Source organism: Ambystoma mexicanum, chromosome 6q (genome assembly GCF_040938575.1).
Source record: "Ambystoma mexicanum isolate Mex_15411 chromosome 6q, UKY_AmexF1_1, whole genome shotgun sequence".
Taxonomy (NCBI): domain Eukaryota; kingdom Metazoa; phylum Chordata; class Amphibia; order Caudata; family Ambystomatidae; genus Ambystoma; species Ambystoma mexicanum.
Genome location: NC_090937.1, coordinates 1256402744 through 1256417722, shown reverse-complemented (window position 1 = coordinate 1256417722; position 14979 = coordinate 1256402744). Strand labels below are relative to the sequence as shown.

The window sequence follows — 14979 nt, the reverse complement described above, 5'->3', positions numbered from 1 at the left end:
TATAGTCTCATGCTGCTTGCCTGGCCCTTCTGTGCGCTTCAAAGATAAAAGTGGCTAATGTGTGCGTATTTTGCAGAACTGGACACGAGAGGGAGGATCATTATGGCGCTCCGTTCCATCGGAAAGTTTTTCATCTTGGTTGGGCTGCTGTATCTCTTCGTCTGCTCCTTGGATGTCCTGAGCTCCGCCTTTCAGCTGGTAGGAGGTAGGCACTCTCTTCTCTCCACAGTTAAGCCCATAGATGCAGACTGTTGACCGTTTTCCTTATCTCCACCTTTTGGTGGCTATAGGGATTGAAGCCACATACAGTGAGCGTGAACAAGATTAATTTCTTAAGATGAGGCGGAGCAAGCAACAGGCACACCGCTCGGCTCAGCTCCAACTACTGTTTGGTTCCAGAACCTGGATAGGTTCTGGAACCCCATTAAACACAAACAAGATAAGGAACACAACAACGGCCATAAGGTTCTAAGGAGATGCGGACATGAACTAACGACTGCAGGAAAAGGTTATAAGCACATTCACTGCTCAGACTCTAACAAATAACAAGGGCCCTGATCCAGAGCCTGTGCTAAATATATCCTGGAAAGTCGCCATTCTCCCCTCCAGTTTCCAGCACCATCATTCTGAGGTGGGTGGAAATACTGGAGGGGAAATGTCGTGCTTTCCAGCAGTAAAAGCTGCTATAATCTACCTTTGCAGGGGAGACATGTGCTCCAGTGGCTTAGCGAGCATTCCCCCTAAGAATGCCACTTTTCTAATTCAGGAAAGTTCTCTTAAACTTTCATTGAACTAGAAACGTGGTGCTGCAGTCTGAGAAATGCTGTCTACAGAACCGGAGAATGGGTGCTGTGGGGTTTAAAGGTACCTCCAAAGCTACCGTCCATGTCCGCATCTTTTGGCCGGTGCAGGAAGGGTGTTCTGGCCTCTGAATGCAGTCCTTGCCAGCCTCTCACATGTCAGGTGGTTGGCATGCCGTAAATCACGGCTTCACATGATTGGTGGGTTTCTTTTGGTTGCCAGACATTTCGTCGAAAAAAATTGGTCGACCAGACAAATGGTCGAACCAATTTGGTCGAAAACCAAATGGTCGAAATTTTCTTTTTTTTTTATTTTAGCCCTTTTTTTTTTTTTTGGGGGGGTCCCCCCCAACCCCCTTTTTTTCTCTAAAAACCCCTTTTTTAACTAAACGAAAACCCGAAAAATAAATATATAAATAAAAAAAAAATTCGACCATTTGGTTTTCGACCAAATTGCGTCGACCAAATTGCAGTCGACCAGTTTTTTTCGACGAGTTGACTGGACACCGTTTCTTTTACTGTCGCTACTCCCGTAATGCGTCAGAATGCACTTTTCCATTTTGACATGCACCTCTGAATCAGGCCCCAAGGCTAGTTGGCGGTATGTGAGTTTCTGCGGCCAGATAGCACTAATTCTGTTTGACAAACACACACCTTGCCCTTAACCTGGCAGCAGGGGAATTTGCTGGGTAGTTATCCCAGGCCTCCAGTCACCTCATTACTTACTAGTAATCAAGTGCCTGTCATTCAACACAGGGCGCCATGAGAGATTTCTGATCATCCAGTGCCCACCCGCACACACAAACGCCAGACCTTCCCTGGCACGCGTTAATTGTGTTGTCTCCCACAGCTGCTGCACTCACCATTGGAGCTTTCTGTGTATGCTAGCACAGAGCACAACTTATTTTATTTTCTCAAAAAACAATAGGTATATTGTGTACAATGACGAAGGCGAATGAGCGTACTGAGAAAGCCTGTGACGTAGTTTCGAATGTGAGGGTAGAGTTTGTCTAGCAAGATAATGTTAGGTGGCTGTTTAAAGACTCCTCTGTGATAAAAGTTGCCGGGAAAATGTCACCAGTGAGGCGATTTTGTTCCCCTGCATCCTAAAAAGCCTTCCCCAACATACTCTAAGACTGGTGTTATTTACTAATGTTAAGTCCAACCCTGGAATATTTGGGGAAAGTGCTTGAATTTTTTGATCAGGGTGCAAATTTGGGTACATATCGCCCCCACCCCTCCCCAACAACATTGTTCCTGTGGAGTTTATCAGCAGGTGCATTCATGAGGTAGCCCCAAAGTCATCAGACTGGCCCCCCAAACAGCAAATATTCCAGCATTTCATGGGTGGAGGGTGCACCGGAATTGTTCTTTGACCGAGGCGGCACAAATCCTTGACCTGGCCCTAATCAGGGTGTCAGCCCTGTGCTTTGCATGACCTCGCCTCACAAATCTTTAACTCAGAGCCCCAGATAGCACCCAAGCAACCATGAGTGAAATGTGTTTCTGTGAGTAATAAGGGAGATGAGTGACTGCTTGGCGGACGGTGCAGTGCACTGAAACACTGCAATCAAGGGGGTGTCTTCGTTTTTGAGGCACGCTCAAAGGCATGTTGTTTCAGACACGCCTTTCCCCAATCCTCATTGGATCCATGCAAGCTGTGGACATTTTGACCTCCAACAATCTCCATGAACTGCTGATCTCACAAACCTCTTCCTTATCCTGGCGTTTATTTAATAGTTATACTGAGCCAGTGTGTGGCTTGCTGCATCACCACTTTCAGGAACAGCCTCACAACATACATGTTTCCCACACATAACCCTGCCCCTCCATCTCCTTTGTTACCACCTCCCTATCCCAATCTTTCTATCCTATCCTGAAAACATTTTGTAACATCTGCTTCACTTCCCATCTTTTTCACCTTTGAACCTTGTAAGGCACTCCGAGGGCCCGATTCTGAAAAGGTGCAGCGAGCATGATAAACACCATGCTCCACTCTGCCTTTTCTTGACGCTCAGGTACAGCCCTTATTCTCAGGGGGTCCTGAGCGTCAACACAGAGTACGACACTGGTGTGTCACAAACGGATTGGATTCCGCCTGTGTTGTTTGATTAATGGGTGGAATGCTGTTTTACTGCAGCATTTTTGTTAAATTGCATGAAATTCGAAATGTAACGAAAATGCTGGCGAAAACCCCCTTTGTTTGCAGCTGTACATGAGTGGAAATTAGGGGGGTCTGCAAAAAAACATAAAGAACACGATGTAGAAGACCCTCTGGGAAGGGCCAGCGAGGAACAAACATTCTAAATAAATAAATAAGTACTACTTGGCTTGCTCAATGCACACAAGGCGAGCTTCCACTGCTACTCAGATGATATGCACCTTTACATCAATCTCTCTGGTAACCTTCGGCAGCATTTTGTGTAAAATAATGACATATTCGTTATTTTACAAAAATGTTGCAGAGAACACAGGTGTGTACGAACATTTTCCCAAACACCGTTTCTGGGAGCATTTTCGTTAAATTTCGAATTTCATGCAATTTAACAAAAATGCTGCAGAAAAATAGCATTCCACCTGTTAATCCAAAAAACAGGCGGTATCCAGTCAGTTTGTGACACACCAGTGTCGTACACACACAGCTCTGTGCTGACGCTTTAAAAGCTGCTTACTTTGGTGTATGGGAAAGTGTGCATATACACCCGTGTAAATGAAAGTGTTCATTCATTTACACCAAAGTAAGCAGCCTTAACGTTGCAGACTACAACGTTGAAGCTGCTGGCTTTGGTGTAAATGAAAGTGTTCATATACACCCGTGCGGTGTATATGAACACTTTGGTGCAAATGCAAGTGTTCATTCATTTACACCAAAGTAAGCAGCTTCAACGTTGCAGAATGCAACGTTGAAGCTGCTTGCTTTGGTGTATATGAAAGTGTTCATATACACCAGACAGTTGTATATGAACACTTCTATATACACCAAACAAGGCTTCTTGTGGCACTCCTCCAGTATAACGGCACCAAAATGGTACCGTATATGTGCGTGATTTTAGCACACATATAAAACTGGAGGAATGCCACAAGAATACCCTTCTAAAAAGCCAGGTAACAAATGTGGTGGTTGCTAGGTTGGTTTCCAACCCATCCTAACAACCGCCACATGCATTCCAAAAGTGGAGCATTGCTACCGACTTCGGAAGAATGCGCTACCTTCCGAATAGGTCTTAAGTACCGAAAAGGTTGTTAACCCTTTAAACAACCTTTCGGTACATAAGACCAGGGTGAGAATTGGGTCCTGAATCTCAAGTGACTTTCTGGGATTACTCTATGGACAACAGTGGGCAAAAAGTGCAGTATTCTGGTAGGTCATGTCAGGCCCTAGGAAGCAACAGTCAGTCTTACAAACATTGCATCTTAGATGGGCCAGATCTGACGACTCTCCCAGGGAATGGAATACTGATATAAGAAGTGATCAGGTGCACAATGTACTATATTCACTGATTCAGATGGCCAAGGACCTTCCTAGACCAATCCCAGCTGGCCTCCATCAATGCAGAGCTGATAACAAGAGGCCTTTAAGATGGCTCTGAATCTTATGAGCAGCCTTCACAAGGTGCAGAATGCATTCATCAGGGTTGTGGGTATATACCACCCTGATTCACGTGGACTGGCTACCATTGACACCAGGATTTAGCTTAATCTCCTTTCATTTGTTCATAAAATCCTGCATAATAATACTCAGTGCAGCAAAGATCTATAATTTAGCACTGACTAGTACCCACTAAGTATCTTCAATCAGCATTTGCCTGTAATGTCCAGATGCCCACGATCAGTCTGAGAATCCTTCTAGGAAAGAGCCTGCCCGTCTCTGGCACCAATGATCTTCTGCTAAGAACTTAAATCAATTTTTGGACCTTTATAACAAAGCTAAAAACAAAGCTAAAAACGTAACCCTTTTACATAGCCCACAGGTCCCCTTGCTGCCTCACCCAGATCTGGTTGTAGCATGTCTTTCTTGGCTCACTTTGCCAGAATAAACAAGGATTTAGCACTGCCCATTTAAATAGAAATGTCTTATGCTAGAGAATTACTAACTTATTAGTGTTTGATGGTATACTTTCCCTATAGGGTACTGGCTATGTTAGGCTGGAAACAATTAACTAGGAAATACAAAACTCTGTTATATGCATGATTGAATCCTGAAAAATACCCTAGATGATAGTGGGTTCATTTCCATGTTGCCACTCAACCATTTTTTTTCCCGATGAGATAAACCAAAACACAATTGGCATTAGGTGGCACTTGTCCTTAGGAACAATGTCCAAGGTGGAATAAGAATATATGGTGGGTCTTTCTGACGTTAGATAGCCCTCCTCAATTTTCCTCAGAGAATTACACAGCAGTCCAAATTCTGCCTTCCTGCACAAGAAGTTACCGGCATTTACCATATTATAATATGGAGTGTTCAACCGCCTCCTTTTAGGGACGTCCAGTGTCCTGTTGACCAAAATCTTTGATTCATTTTTTCCTCATAAATTGTGGTCAATATACGCAGCCCTCCGTACTGTGTGATTCCCTTCAACCCAGAAAGTGTATGCGTTAATCTGTTTTGCGAAATTCCTGTTCAGAATGATATGATAAGATTCAAAGATTTGTCAAGTGGTATATCTTGGAGATGCATTAAAGCTGGGTGTTTACTGCATCAAAAAAGTCCCATCTTTGTATATGATGTGGGAAAGTAGTGCTCTACACTAATGGATGTTTCTCCATAGGGAAAGCGGCAGGAGACATTTTCAAGAATCACTCTGTGCTGTCCAACCCGGTGGCTGGTCTGGTGATTGGCGTTCTGGTGACAGTCATGGTACAAAGCTCCAGCACATCTTCGTCCATCATTGTCAGCATGGTGTCATCGAAATGTGAGTTAATATTCTTTGGCTGTTGGTCTATAGTTACATGCAATTGTATATTTATGCACAAAGTTATACAACAGTAGCTTTGCATTAACGCTTTTTCAATTTAGCACAATCTCACTCATAAACCTTCTTTTTTTGTGTATACAATTTTATGAAGCAAGAAATATCTTACAACATAGGAGTAAAAGACACAGTTAAAACCTAAAGCAAATAATCCGATTAGCAGCACTTCTTATAAAGACGTTCAGAATAGGATAAATCTAAATCACAAGGAAGGATCCAGTGCAGACAAGAAGACAAGACAGGATCCCTGGACATGAGTTCCATGAGTGCAGTGACATGGAAAAGGGCCAGATTTGTCTTAGTCGTAGATTTCCAGCGGCTGAATACTTCGATTGTTGATACTGTAATAGCTCTATTGACACAAAGGGCAGAAGAAGTGTTTGTGTAAGTAGAGTGGAGTAGAAGCTAACTTGAATACTTAGGTAGCGCTTTATAAAATACTGGTTTGTCTCTATCTAACACCTTTTTTTACAGTGAGTTAGTTTAGGACTGTCGCAAAACATGTCTACAAAAGACCCTGCCACCTTCCTACATTTTCAACTTAGGTTTGACTCTAGAAGGTCAAGATGAAGCATTCTCATGGGCGACCATTAGCATCAAAATACCACCCTTGGTTGAACATAACAGAACCATAGATTGTTTTTATCCATTGTAATTAATCTTACATACTCTGTTGCCCTGTGCATCAATAACCTTCACCTCCTGTACATTTTATATCAGCTCAGTTGCAAACCACTGGATATTTAAGTTCAAATCCATCCACTTGTCCAAACATTATAAAGTGGCGAAGGTGGTAAGATTTTGACTTTTTGCTTTGATTTTCTGAAAATTCACAATTTCTGCTCATGCCTGCAGTCCAAACTGCTAGATTGATTGTGTTTTTTTTGAGGATGCGGATTGTGTGAGATATGATTTCTTTTAGTGTTTTTTTCAGAAATCCATTAAGTACTTTAAAAATAAAAAATTCATTGAGCAATTTTCCCCCAAACAACGCAATCATTTATTTTTCTCCCAAAATCTATTACTCGAGTGAAGACTTTTCAGAAGTGAAAACCCACCATCTTGGTTTCCTGCGGATCAGGACAGGAATATATTGAAATCATAGGGTGACCTAATAAAAAAAAAAAGAAATGTTCTCTATTTTTAAGCTTGTTTGAAAAGTGTCACTGGTGCAGCTCATATCATAAGCAGGAGCCATTTGTCAGTGTGGGAGCAGCAGCAGGGTTGCCTGACCGAGCAACATCTCCAGAGATCATACAATCCTGGAGTCAGAGGAGCCACTTCTTTAGTTCCAGCCACGCTCTCTGTTGTTGGAGCCAGCACGTGGTGTTGCTTCTCAGTAGATGGCAAATGGAGCCTAAGATGTACCAGGCGTAGAAGCACGAGAGAGGAGCGGAGGGGGTGGTAGCACCTGGAGCAGCACCAAGGCATCCAGAGTGAGGAAGAAGAGAGCAAAGCAAGGAAGGGTCACATGGGGAGAAGATCAAGGGGTGGGAAGACACAATGTGAGGGCTCTAAAAGATGGGTAGCCATCTAAAGACAGGTGAAGGGGTGATCAGAGCTGCACCATCTATGTGTGAAAAAGTGGAAGGAGGGGATGTGGAACAGGCACTTATCAGATAATGCTCTGGCCCCCCAGCATTCAGGACAGACCCTTTCATGAGAGGGGGGAAACACAGACTGTGGGGTCTTGGAAGGGAGGGCCAATGACAGCCACGTGGAGATTTTCAGTGTGATACTGGGCACACAGAGCACCAGGTGAAAGAGCATGGCCCTTGGTGTTGCAGGCAAGACTTGTCTTGTTCTCAGATTGTTATTTGCTGTGGTCCTGCAACACCCATTCTCCAATTCAGTATGTTTACATAAAGGCACGTGCACAACACTGGAGGGAGGGGTGTGGAACCTCTACTTCCAACCTGAGCCAGCTCCCATTCATGTCCTACTACTAAACGTCTCATCACCCACACCCTGCACCACTTTTGAGCGTTTCCTTTGCCCCATGTACCCCCACTAAAAAACAGCGTTCTGCTCAGCGATTCCTTGTGTCCCTCCCCCTGAGTGCTACTTCTGAACCGGGGTCCCTTTTCTATATGTATCCCGCTCTCTTCACAAATCTGAGCATGCTTCCCGTGTCCTTTCACTTCATATGTAGTGTGCCCAGGTCTCTATGCATGCATATCATCTCGCCGTGTTATTTCATTCACACAGAACCATGACGTCCTATGTTCTTTAAGCTCTTGCCCTTTTGTCTCCGATTGTAGGCATATGATGCAAAGTTACGTTTTGAGATCAGGGATAGTGTGTCCAAGCACGATAATGCCGGTCCTTAGAAAGCATTGTGTACTGCTTGTGACCACTGAGCTGGACAGTGGTTGGTGGTGTTGGTTCCCGAAGTGGATTACTAAGGCTCGCGTTAACTGGTCCAAATCTGAACTGGGTCTGTGATTTTAACGCAATGTTAACAGTATGTGTCTGGCTTTAACTCATACCTCTTAATGTAACATCTTGCAATCATGTGGCTGTATTACACTAAGATGCGTTTTTCCCCACCGTTGGCCAACCACTACTATCCACGGTGTTGCAGTTATTTACTATGGTCCTGAGGATTGAAACACAAAGTACCTACGGGTACGATTCTAAAAGGGGAAGGCGCTAAAGGCCCAAAGATAATATGTTTAAGCTGGAGGCCGCATGTTCCAAAGACCCGTAGACCACCCGTAAGGGCCTACGATATGTGTAAGAGAGGGGGAAAGGGGCTGGGTCTTAGATGTCAGCGCTCTACCCTGTTAGTTATCAGAGAAGCCGGTTAAAGTGATTAATACAAATATGGATCATTATGCAATTAAATGTGGTTAGCAACAAAATATAAGCTTTCAGAAGTATTTCTTGAGGATTGATTGTGCGATCTGACACTTCCGACCTTGGATACATGTCCATGAGTTGCCAAGAGGCCATGGCGCTCATGCTTCATCTGTTGCCTTGAGACATGAACAAGTGGCTCATTTGCAAGAGAAAACACTTTTGCAGATGAGCTGCAGGTACTGTTGCACCTCGATTGCAGACCACGCTCCCTTTAGGCTCCTTACTGCTCATTAAGTATCCCAAGCTTGTTTTTAAACTCAATCCCCCGTACCATACCCAAGAGAAATAGCTCGTGGTTCTAACAGAGTCTTTACGCTTCTGGATAAGCAGGAGACATGGAAACCTGGTTAACATTAACATTGAAACCATCACTTCCTCATTGCTCTAAGGGAGCTTTAGTTGTGCAGTAGTGACCTCATATATGCTTATACTGCCTTGTGAAGGGCGTGCAGTGATTTAAACGAATAGAAAATATCTAAACATTTATAATGAAAAAAATACAGAATTTTTAAATATATATATATGTGAGTGGTGTAAGGGGTTAAAACAGGTGGGGGGGGTTGGGGTGTGATTATAGCAGGGAAATGGGGGTTTGGGGAACACTCCCTCAAATAAAAATAAAAATGTTTTTTTTGTTATAAATGTTTAGATATGTGATTAGTTATTTTCTATTTGTTAAAATCACATGTAACCCTTGAGAAGGGGTTGGGTTGTTTTGACTGGCTATCTGGTGAAGATTAGCTCCTGCTGAGTAGGGCTTTGGGTAAAATCCGACTTATCGAATGCACTTCACATACTAGTCTGTCGTGCCAGAAAATGAGATGTAATTGTTCTGCCTACACTCTTAAAGAGGCCGGGCAATGACCCTATGCAAATGTGGTATAAGAGCATTGGAAGCCAGAGATCAGAGTTTGAATAGAACTCTGATCTCTGGCTCTGAACAAACACACATTTCTCCCTCAATTATCCCTGTGTTCTGTAGACAACTCTGAACAAACACACATTTCTCCCTCAATTATCCCTGTGTTCTGTAGACAGGCCGTCAACGTATTTCCTCCTATTTTTTCCATTTCTTTTTTGCACAGTGCTGCACACCACCCTGTAGCCACTTCAGAGCGCTTTCAAGGCTTAGGAATAGAATTCTGGTAGTTGAGTTCAAATTTCAATGTCCCCGCGTTTTATGCGTTATGTTGGCTTTGAGCTATAGACAGAGAACAGGGGGGGATTGCCCTATCTGGAACTCTGAAGATTTACTGGTAGGCCTCTGCACCCTGGGCCTCTTTTGTGTGGAATGTCTGTATGTATGTCAAACAGTAGAGACAGACCATACAAATCTCCCACCGCCTCAGAGCAAAAACGTCTTAGAGCGTTCCAAAGACGGAAATGGCCTGGAATCTCCCGCAGATGGGCTGGTAATGAGTTCCATACTATAGGGACCAGGAACAAGAAGGAACGCCCCCCTGCTCGAGCTTTACAGAAACGCAGTACCTGCAATAACTTAGCAGAGTCTGAGTGCAGAACATGTGAGGGCGCATGGCGGATACGTTTCCACTGGAGAAAGACGGGCCCAGTCTGGAAAACGGCCCAATATGCAATGCACAATGTCTTTAACTTTATGCGCCTTCTTACAGACAGCAAATGAAAACTAGCCAATAAGGCAGAAGACCGACCATCTGGGCACATTCAATGCCAGTCGTGCAGCAGGCATTTGCAATATCTGAAGCCGTTGGATCAAAAATTCGGCATGCTCCAGATAGATGCCGTTACAGTAGTAGTCCAATGCCTCCATTATGGAGGCTGTGAATACTGTTGCGCAAAACTGCAGAGGGACAGAAGGAAGCACCATATTAAGAAGTCTCAATTTAAAGAAACCAGCCTTGAAAAGTGCTGCAATCTGCCCCTCTCTAGAGCCAGAGGGGAGGAGTTTAACCTCTAGACTCTTAACGAAAGGACTAGGCGCTGGGCAGGGTCCTAAAGGCCCTGGCCACAAATTGGCATACCAACCTATTTTTTTCATCATTTTCTCAAAGGAAAAGTTGCAATATGCGGCCACTTTGAACATTATTTGCAGGGCCTCTTTTGTTTCCCAGTCCACCCCTGGCTGAGGGCACAAGGGAGTTTAAGCACATGCCGATCGCTGCAGACAATCTTGTTTGCTGTCCGAGGGATGTTGGGACTGGGCTTTCGGGGAACCTATTCCCCAGGACTGTCTGGGATGTCGGGCACTTTATAAGAAAAAAATAAAATAGAACAGAAATGTGTTACTTCAGGTAAGGTATACATGTTTAACACCAAATCTCCTGTTGAATAGTTTACACTGATGACATCACAGACACATCACTAATCATATCAAGTGAAAAAAGTAGCAGTAGATGTGGTGGGGGATAAAGATTAACAAAACACTTCAATTTCAGTGGAAAAGTACATCCAGGTGACAGTTAACTTGCAGCTTTCCAAGATAAAAAAACCCTTGCAATCCAGTCACCAAAGCTCCAGTTGAAGCGATGATAAGGTGAAGGTTTAACACAACAAAACCCCAGAAATTGTGAAGTGATTGTAAGATTTGTTCATGTCAATTTCGGTAACACCTATAATAGTAAATTTACTTTGTATCAAGAGTGCCTGAGAGATGGGCATATTTAATTTCGCTTCAAGCTGATTACAGTGTATTTTTCATCATCCCATTCTGCGAGGGTTACCCCCAAATACACATATTGGGAAACACGTTCTAATGGCGTTTGTTGTAAAGTCCATTTATAACTTGCTAGAGCTCTCTTGTTTATTCTGCACACCATTGTCTTTGTTTTATCTAAGTTTATAGCAAGGAGTTTGCGTTCAACATATCCCTGGAAGGCAGTCAACAAGGCTTGTAATCCGTGGGGAGTTTTTGACATTAAAACTAAATCATCAGCGTATACTTGTCCCTTGGAAGTGTGATGTTCAGTGATTGCCTTAATGGTTAAGAGGTTGATTGCTGTGCCCATACCCGGTATAAACACGGTTTGAAAGGGATCGCTCTGAGACTTTGTACTTGTCCATGCATTAAAACCTCTTAATACAAATCTCAAGAATATTTTGCCTGGGGTATCAAGAAGGGTAATTGGCCTGTAATTCGCCGGACAGACCCGATCACCCTTCTTGAAGATGGGAACCACCAATTACTTTTTCCAGGACTCTGGAAAGACACTCCCAATCAATATCCTCTGGTAGATCGTGATCAAAATCTTTGACCACATAAGTGGATGCTGCTTGAACATAATTTGTCAGGCCATCTGGGCCAGGGGCCCTTGAATTACTAGATTTCATCATATAATAGTAAATATCTTCTTCTGATACTTCCAGACCTTTGAATTTATTGAAATCTATCTCCATATTATTGAGAATAGGAGTGTCGTTCCGTGTCTCTGGACATTCCTTCATTTTCGAGAAATACAAAATCCACTCGTGTTGGCGCACTCCATTAATCTGTGCTGGTAACTGTCTAGCATGAATAGCTACATTCAGCAAGGCTCAAATTTCAGCAGTGCTCTTTGCGTAGATGGCCCTTAGCATGGACTCAACATCCTTTTGATATAATTTTGATTTATACATGCAAAGCCAGTTTTTATATTTACACTTTAAATTAAGAATCGTGTCTACCCGCTTCTGTAAAGGCAACCGTGAAGCAGCTTTTTTTGCCTTGCGAAGTGTGGATTTTTCGCATTTGAATCTCTCCATCGAAAGTGTGTTGTGGTTTGCAATACACATAGTTGCTCCCAGAAGTATAGGTTTTATATTGAAGCACGAGCGATGTGTACTGTTCACCTACCCATGTGGTATATAACTTGTTATTATTCAGTTTAGAGAGTGTAAGGACTCCACATTCCATTGGAATCGTGTTTTCACAACATTAACACTCACTCTCATCTGATATTTATCGCAAGTTGATTCTGCAACTTCTTACTCATAGGTCCACTGCATAGTTAGCAGTTCATGGTCGCTGATTTCTTGAGAAATTACTTCAAATGTAGATGTTACACCAAATGTATGTCTATCTACAAAAATGAAATCTATGATTGACTTCCTCTTACCTCGTTTCCACATGTTCCTGGGAGGATTATCCTGCTTAAATGCTCCATTTAACATGCAGAATTGGCGTGTCTCAATGAATTCTAACCATGTTGAAACTAGTGGGTCTTTATTCAGCTTCTTGTTAGCAAAACATTTTAAATTAAAGTCACCCACTAAAATTGTATTGGTTACTTTTGGTTCTAATGAAATAACATCCATTAGCTGCCTCAATTCTAATAGGAATATTGTATTGGATATTGCCATTGGGATCTGGTATATATTAATTAAGGCTATTAGACCTCCAGGATATGTAATTTATACCAGTTGGAGGTAGATATTTGGAGAAGCCCAAGGATAGATATGAAACCCTTTGTTGCTATCAACCGCCACAAGTAAACCAGAGGAAGGACGACCAAGCTTGTTGGCTTTGGCTGGTAGAAGCAGAACTTCATGGCCATCCCACATGGGTTGTTCCACAAGCCAAGTTCTTGTAGGGCCACAATATTATACCCTGCAAGTATGGAACAAATGGTATTAAATAAATGGACAGAGCCACAAGTATTCCAGCTTGCACAAGTAACACAATTGTCATTCGTAAGGTTATCCAGTTATCATCTGTCGTTTTCAACCAACTTGCTTGTTGATTAGTCACCCCACTTCTCATTGGCTTATAGATGTTTAGTGGCCTTACAGGAGTGACGTTGCAATTTGAGCCATAGATCCCTGATCCTGTGATGTCTTGTTTTTTTTTACAACTGAAGGATCTTGAGCCAAAATAAAGCCTAGGGTAAATAGTTCCATCATGGATTGCCACAAAATGTTCCTTACTACATACGATGGAACCCAAACTCTTACAGTAGACAACATTTCTTCATTCAAGAATTCGATCTGTTTTATGTCGCTGGTGGTAATATCCTTGAGGCCTGATATATCCTTAAAAATGGCCAAAACTGAGGCTCGGTTGAGATCATAAGAAGGGAAAGGAGAAGTTCTACATTTGATTATGACACAGTGATTACAGTTTTGTGTGTCAGTCTGAGATGGTTTTTTCTTTTCTCAATTGGAACATGAAACAAACGCCTGCTTCTCTTTTATAGTATCATCCTTCCTATAGGCACGCTGATCTTGCAATGGAGTAGTAAAGGTCGAAAACATCTGACAATTTTTTCTCATTTGTATTTGTTGGACCCTTAAAAAATCATCTAACGATGACTGTATCATGCCTTGTATATGTGGCAAAATATCTCCAATTGAGTTTGTCTGAATTTTTCGGACCAGCATTGTCATTATTAGAATAATTCCTGTTAACAGGGAGCTCAATTTGGGCTGAGTGATTTGTTTGTTAGTGTCTGTGGATGGAACAGCAGTACCCACCGCCAGAGATGCAATTAGATCATCTAGATGAGGATGGTCTCTTACTCCAGCATTAAATACCGAAGAGGTGTTTTTAGTCTGACATTTTGCCACTTTTTTGTATTTATTCAGAATGTTTTGGTAAGTATCTGCTCGAGGCACAGTTTTTATAGTTACTTGCTTTAAAAAGTGTTTGACATTGGTTTTTCCATTTTGCACTTTTTTAGCACGTGAAGACTTCGCAATCACTAGCCCCGAACCTTCTTTCTCTAAGATGTTCTTTTTAGAAGAAAACATATTGAAGAGATTTGGTGTATTATCACTTCCTTTACTTTTTAGAACAAGATCACCAGATTGTGCGGTTAAATCCACAATCTGTCCTGACTTCTCCGGCATAAGGAGGTTTCTCTCTTCAATTTGAGATTTTGTTTTATGATTAGGTACTTGTGTGGAGAAAGCAGCCTCTAAATCACTTTTGTTCACGTGTGACGCCTTGTCCCTGGTCCCGGGACGCAAACTAACAGCCTTAGTTGAAGCCTTTTTAATTAGGGCATGTTCTCTTGCTTCCACTGTTTTATACATTTTAGCCATCCAGATTACAATCTTATCAATCTGTTTTGTTTGCAAAGTAAGTTTATTATCTAATGTTTCAAAAGGTTTCATGAGAGAAGTCATAGCAATATTTACTGTGTTCAGTGTTACTTCAACCAGGGACAGGTGGCCCACGTGATTTGTTTTAGAGACAAACTCTGTTTGCGGTTTTCGTGGGGTGGGCTATATTTATAATGCAGAAAGGTCTGATATGGTATGCATAGGATGATCGAACACTGTGTGACATGTTCGTAGTAATTCGTGGGCATGGCAGTTCATTTGCTATTGGTGAGAAACACGCCAGAACCCCAATCGATTCATTAATCTGATCAGTCGCGCCTTGATCG

At 42.5% G+C, this 14979-nt stretch overlaps 1 protein-coding gene across 1 annotated transcript in view; it reads left to right on the top strand.

Annotated features, from left to right (window-relative positions):
• The window catches only part of LOC138515327 (sodium-dependent phosphate transport protein 2B-like), a 109334-nt gene that overhangs the window by 10788 nt on the left and 83567 nt on the right, over positions 1-14979 (top strand). The window contains exons 2-3 of the mRNA XM_069630219.1: positions 77-205; positions 5573-5716. Coding sequence (XP_069486320.1) covers positions 77-205; positions 5573-5716 — 273 coding nt within the window. The remainder of the gene's footprint in view (positions 1-76; positions 206-5572; positions 5717-14979) is intronic.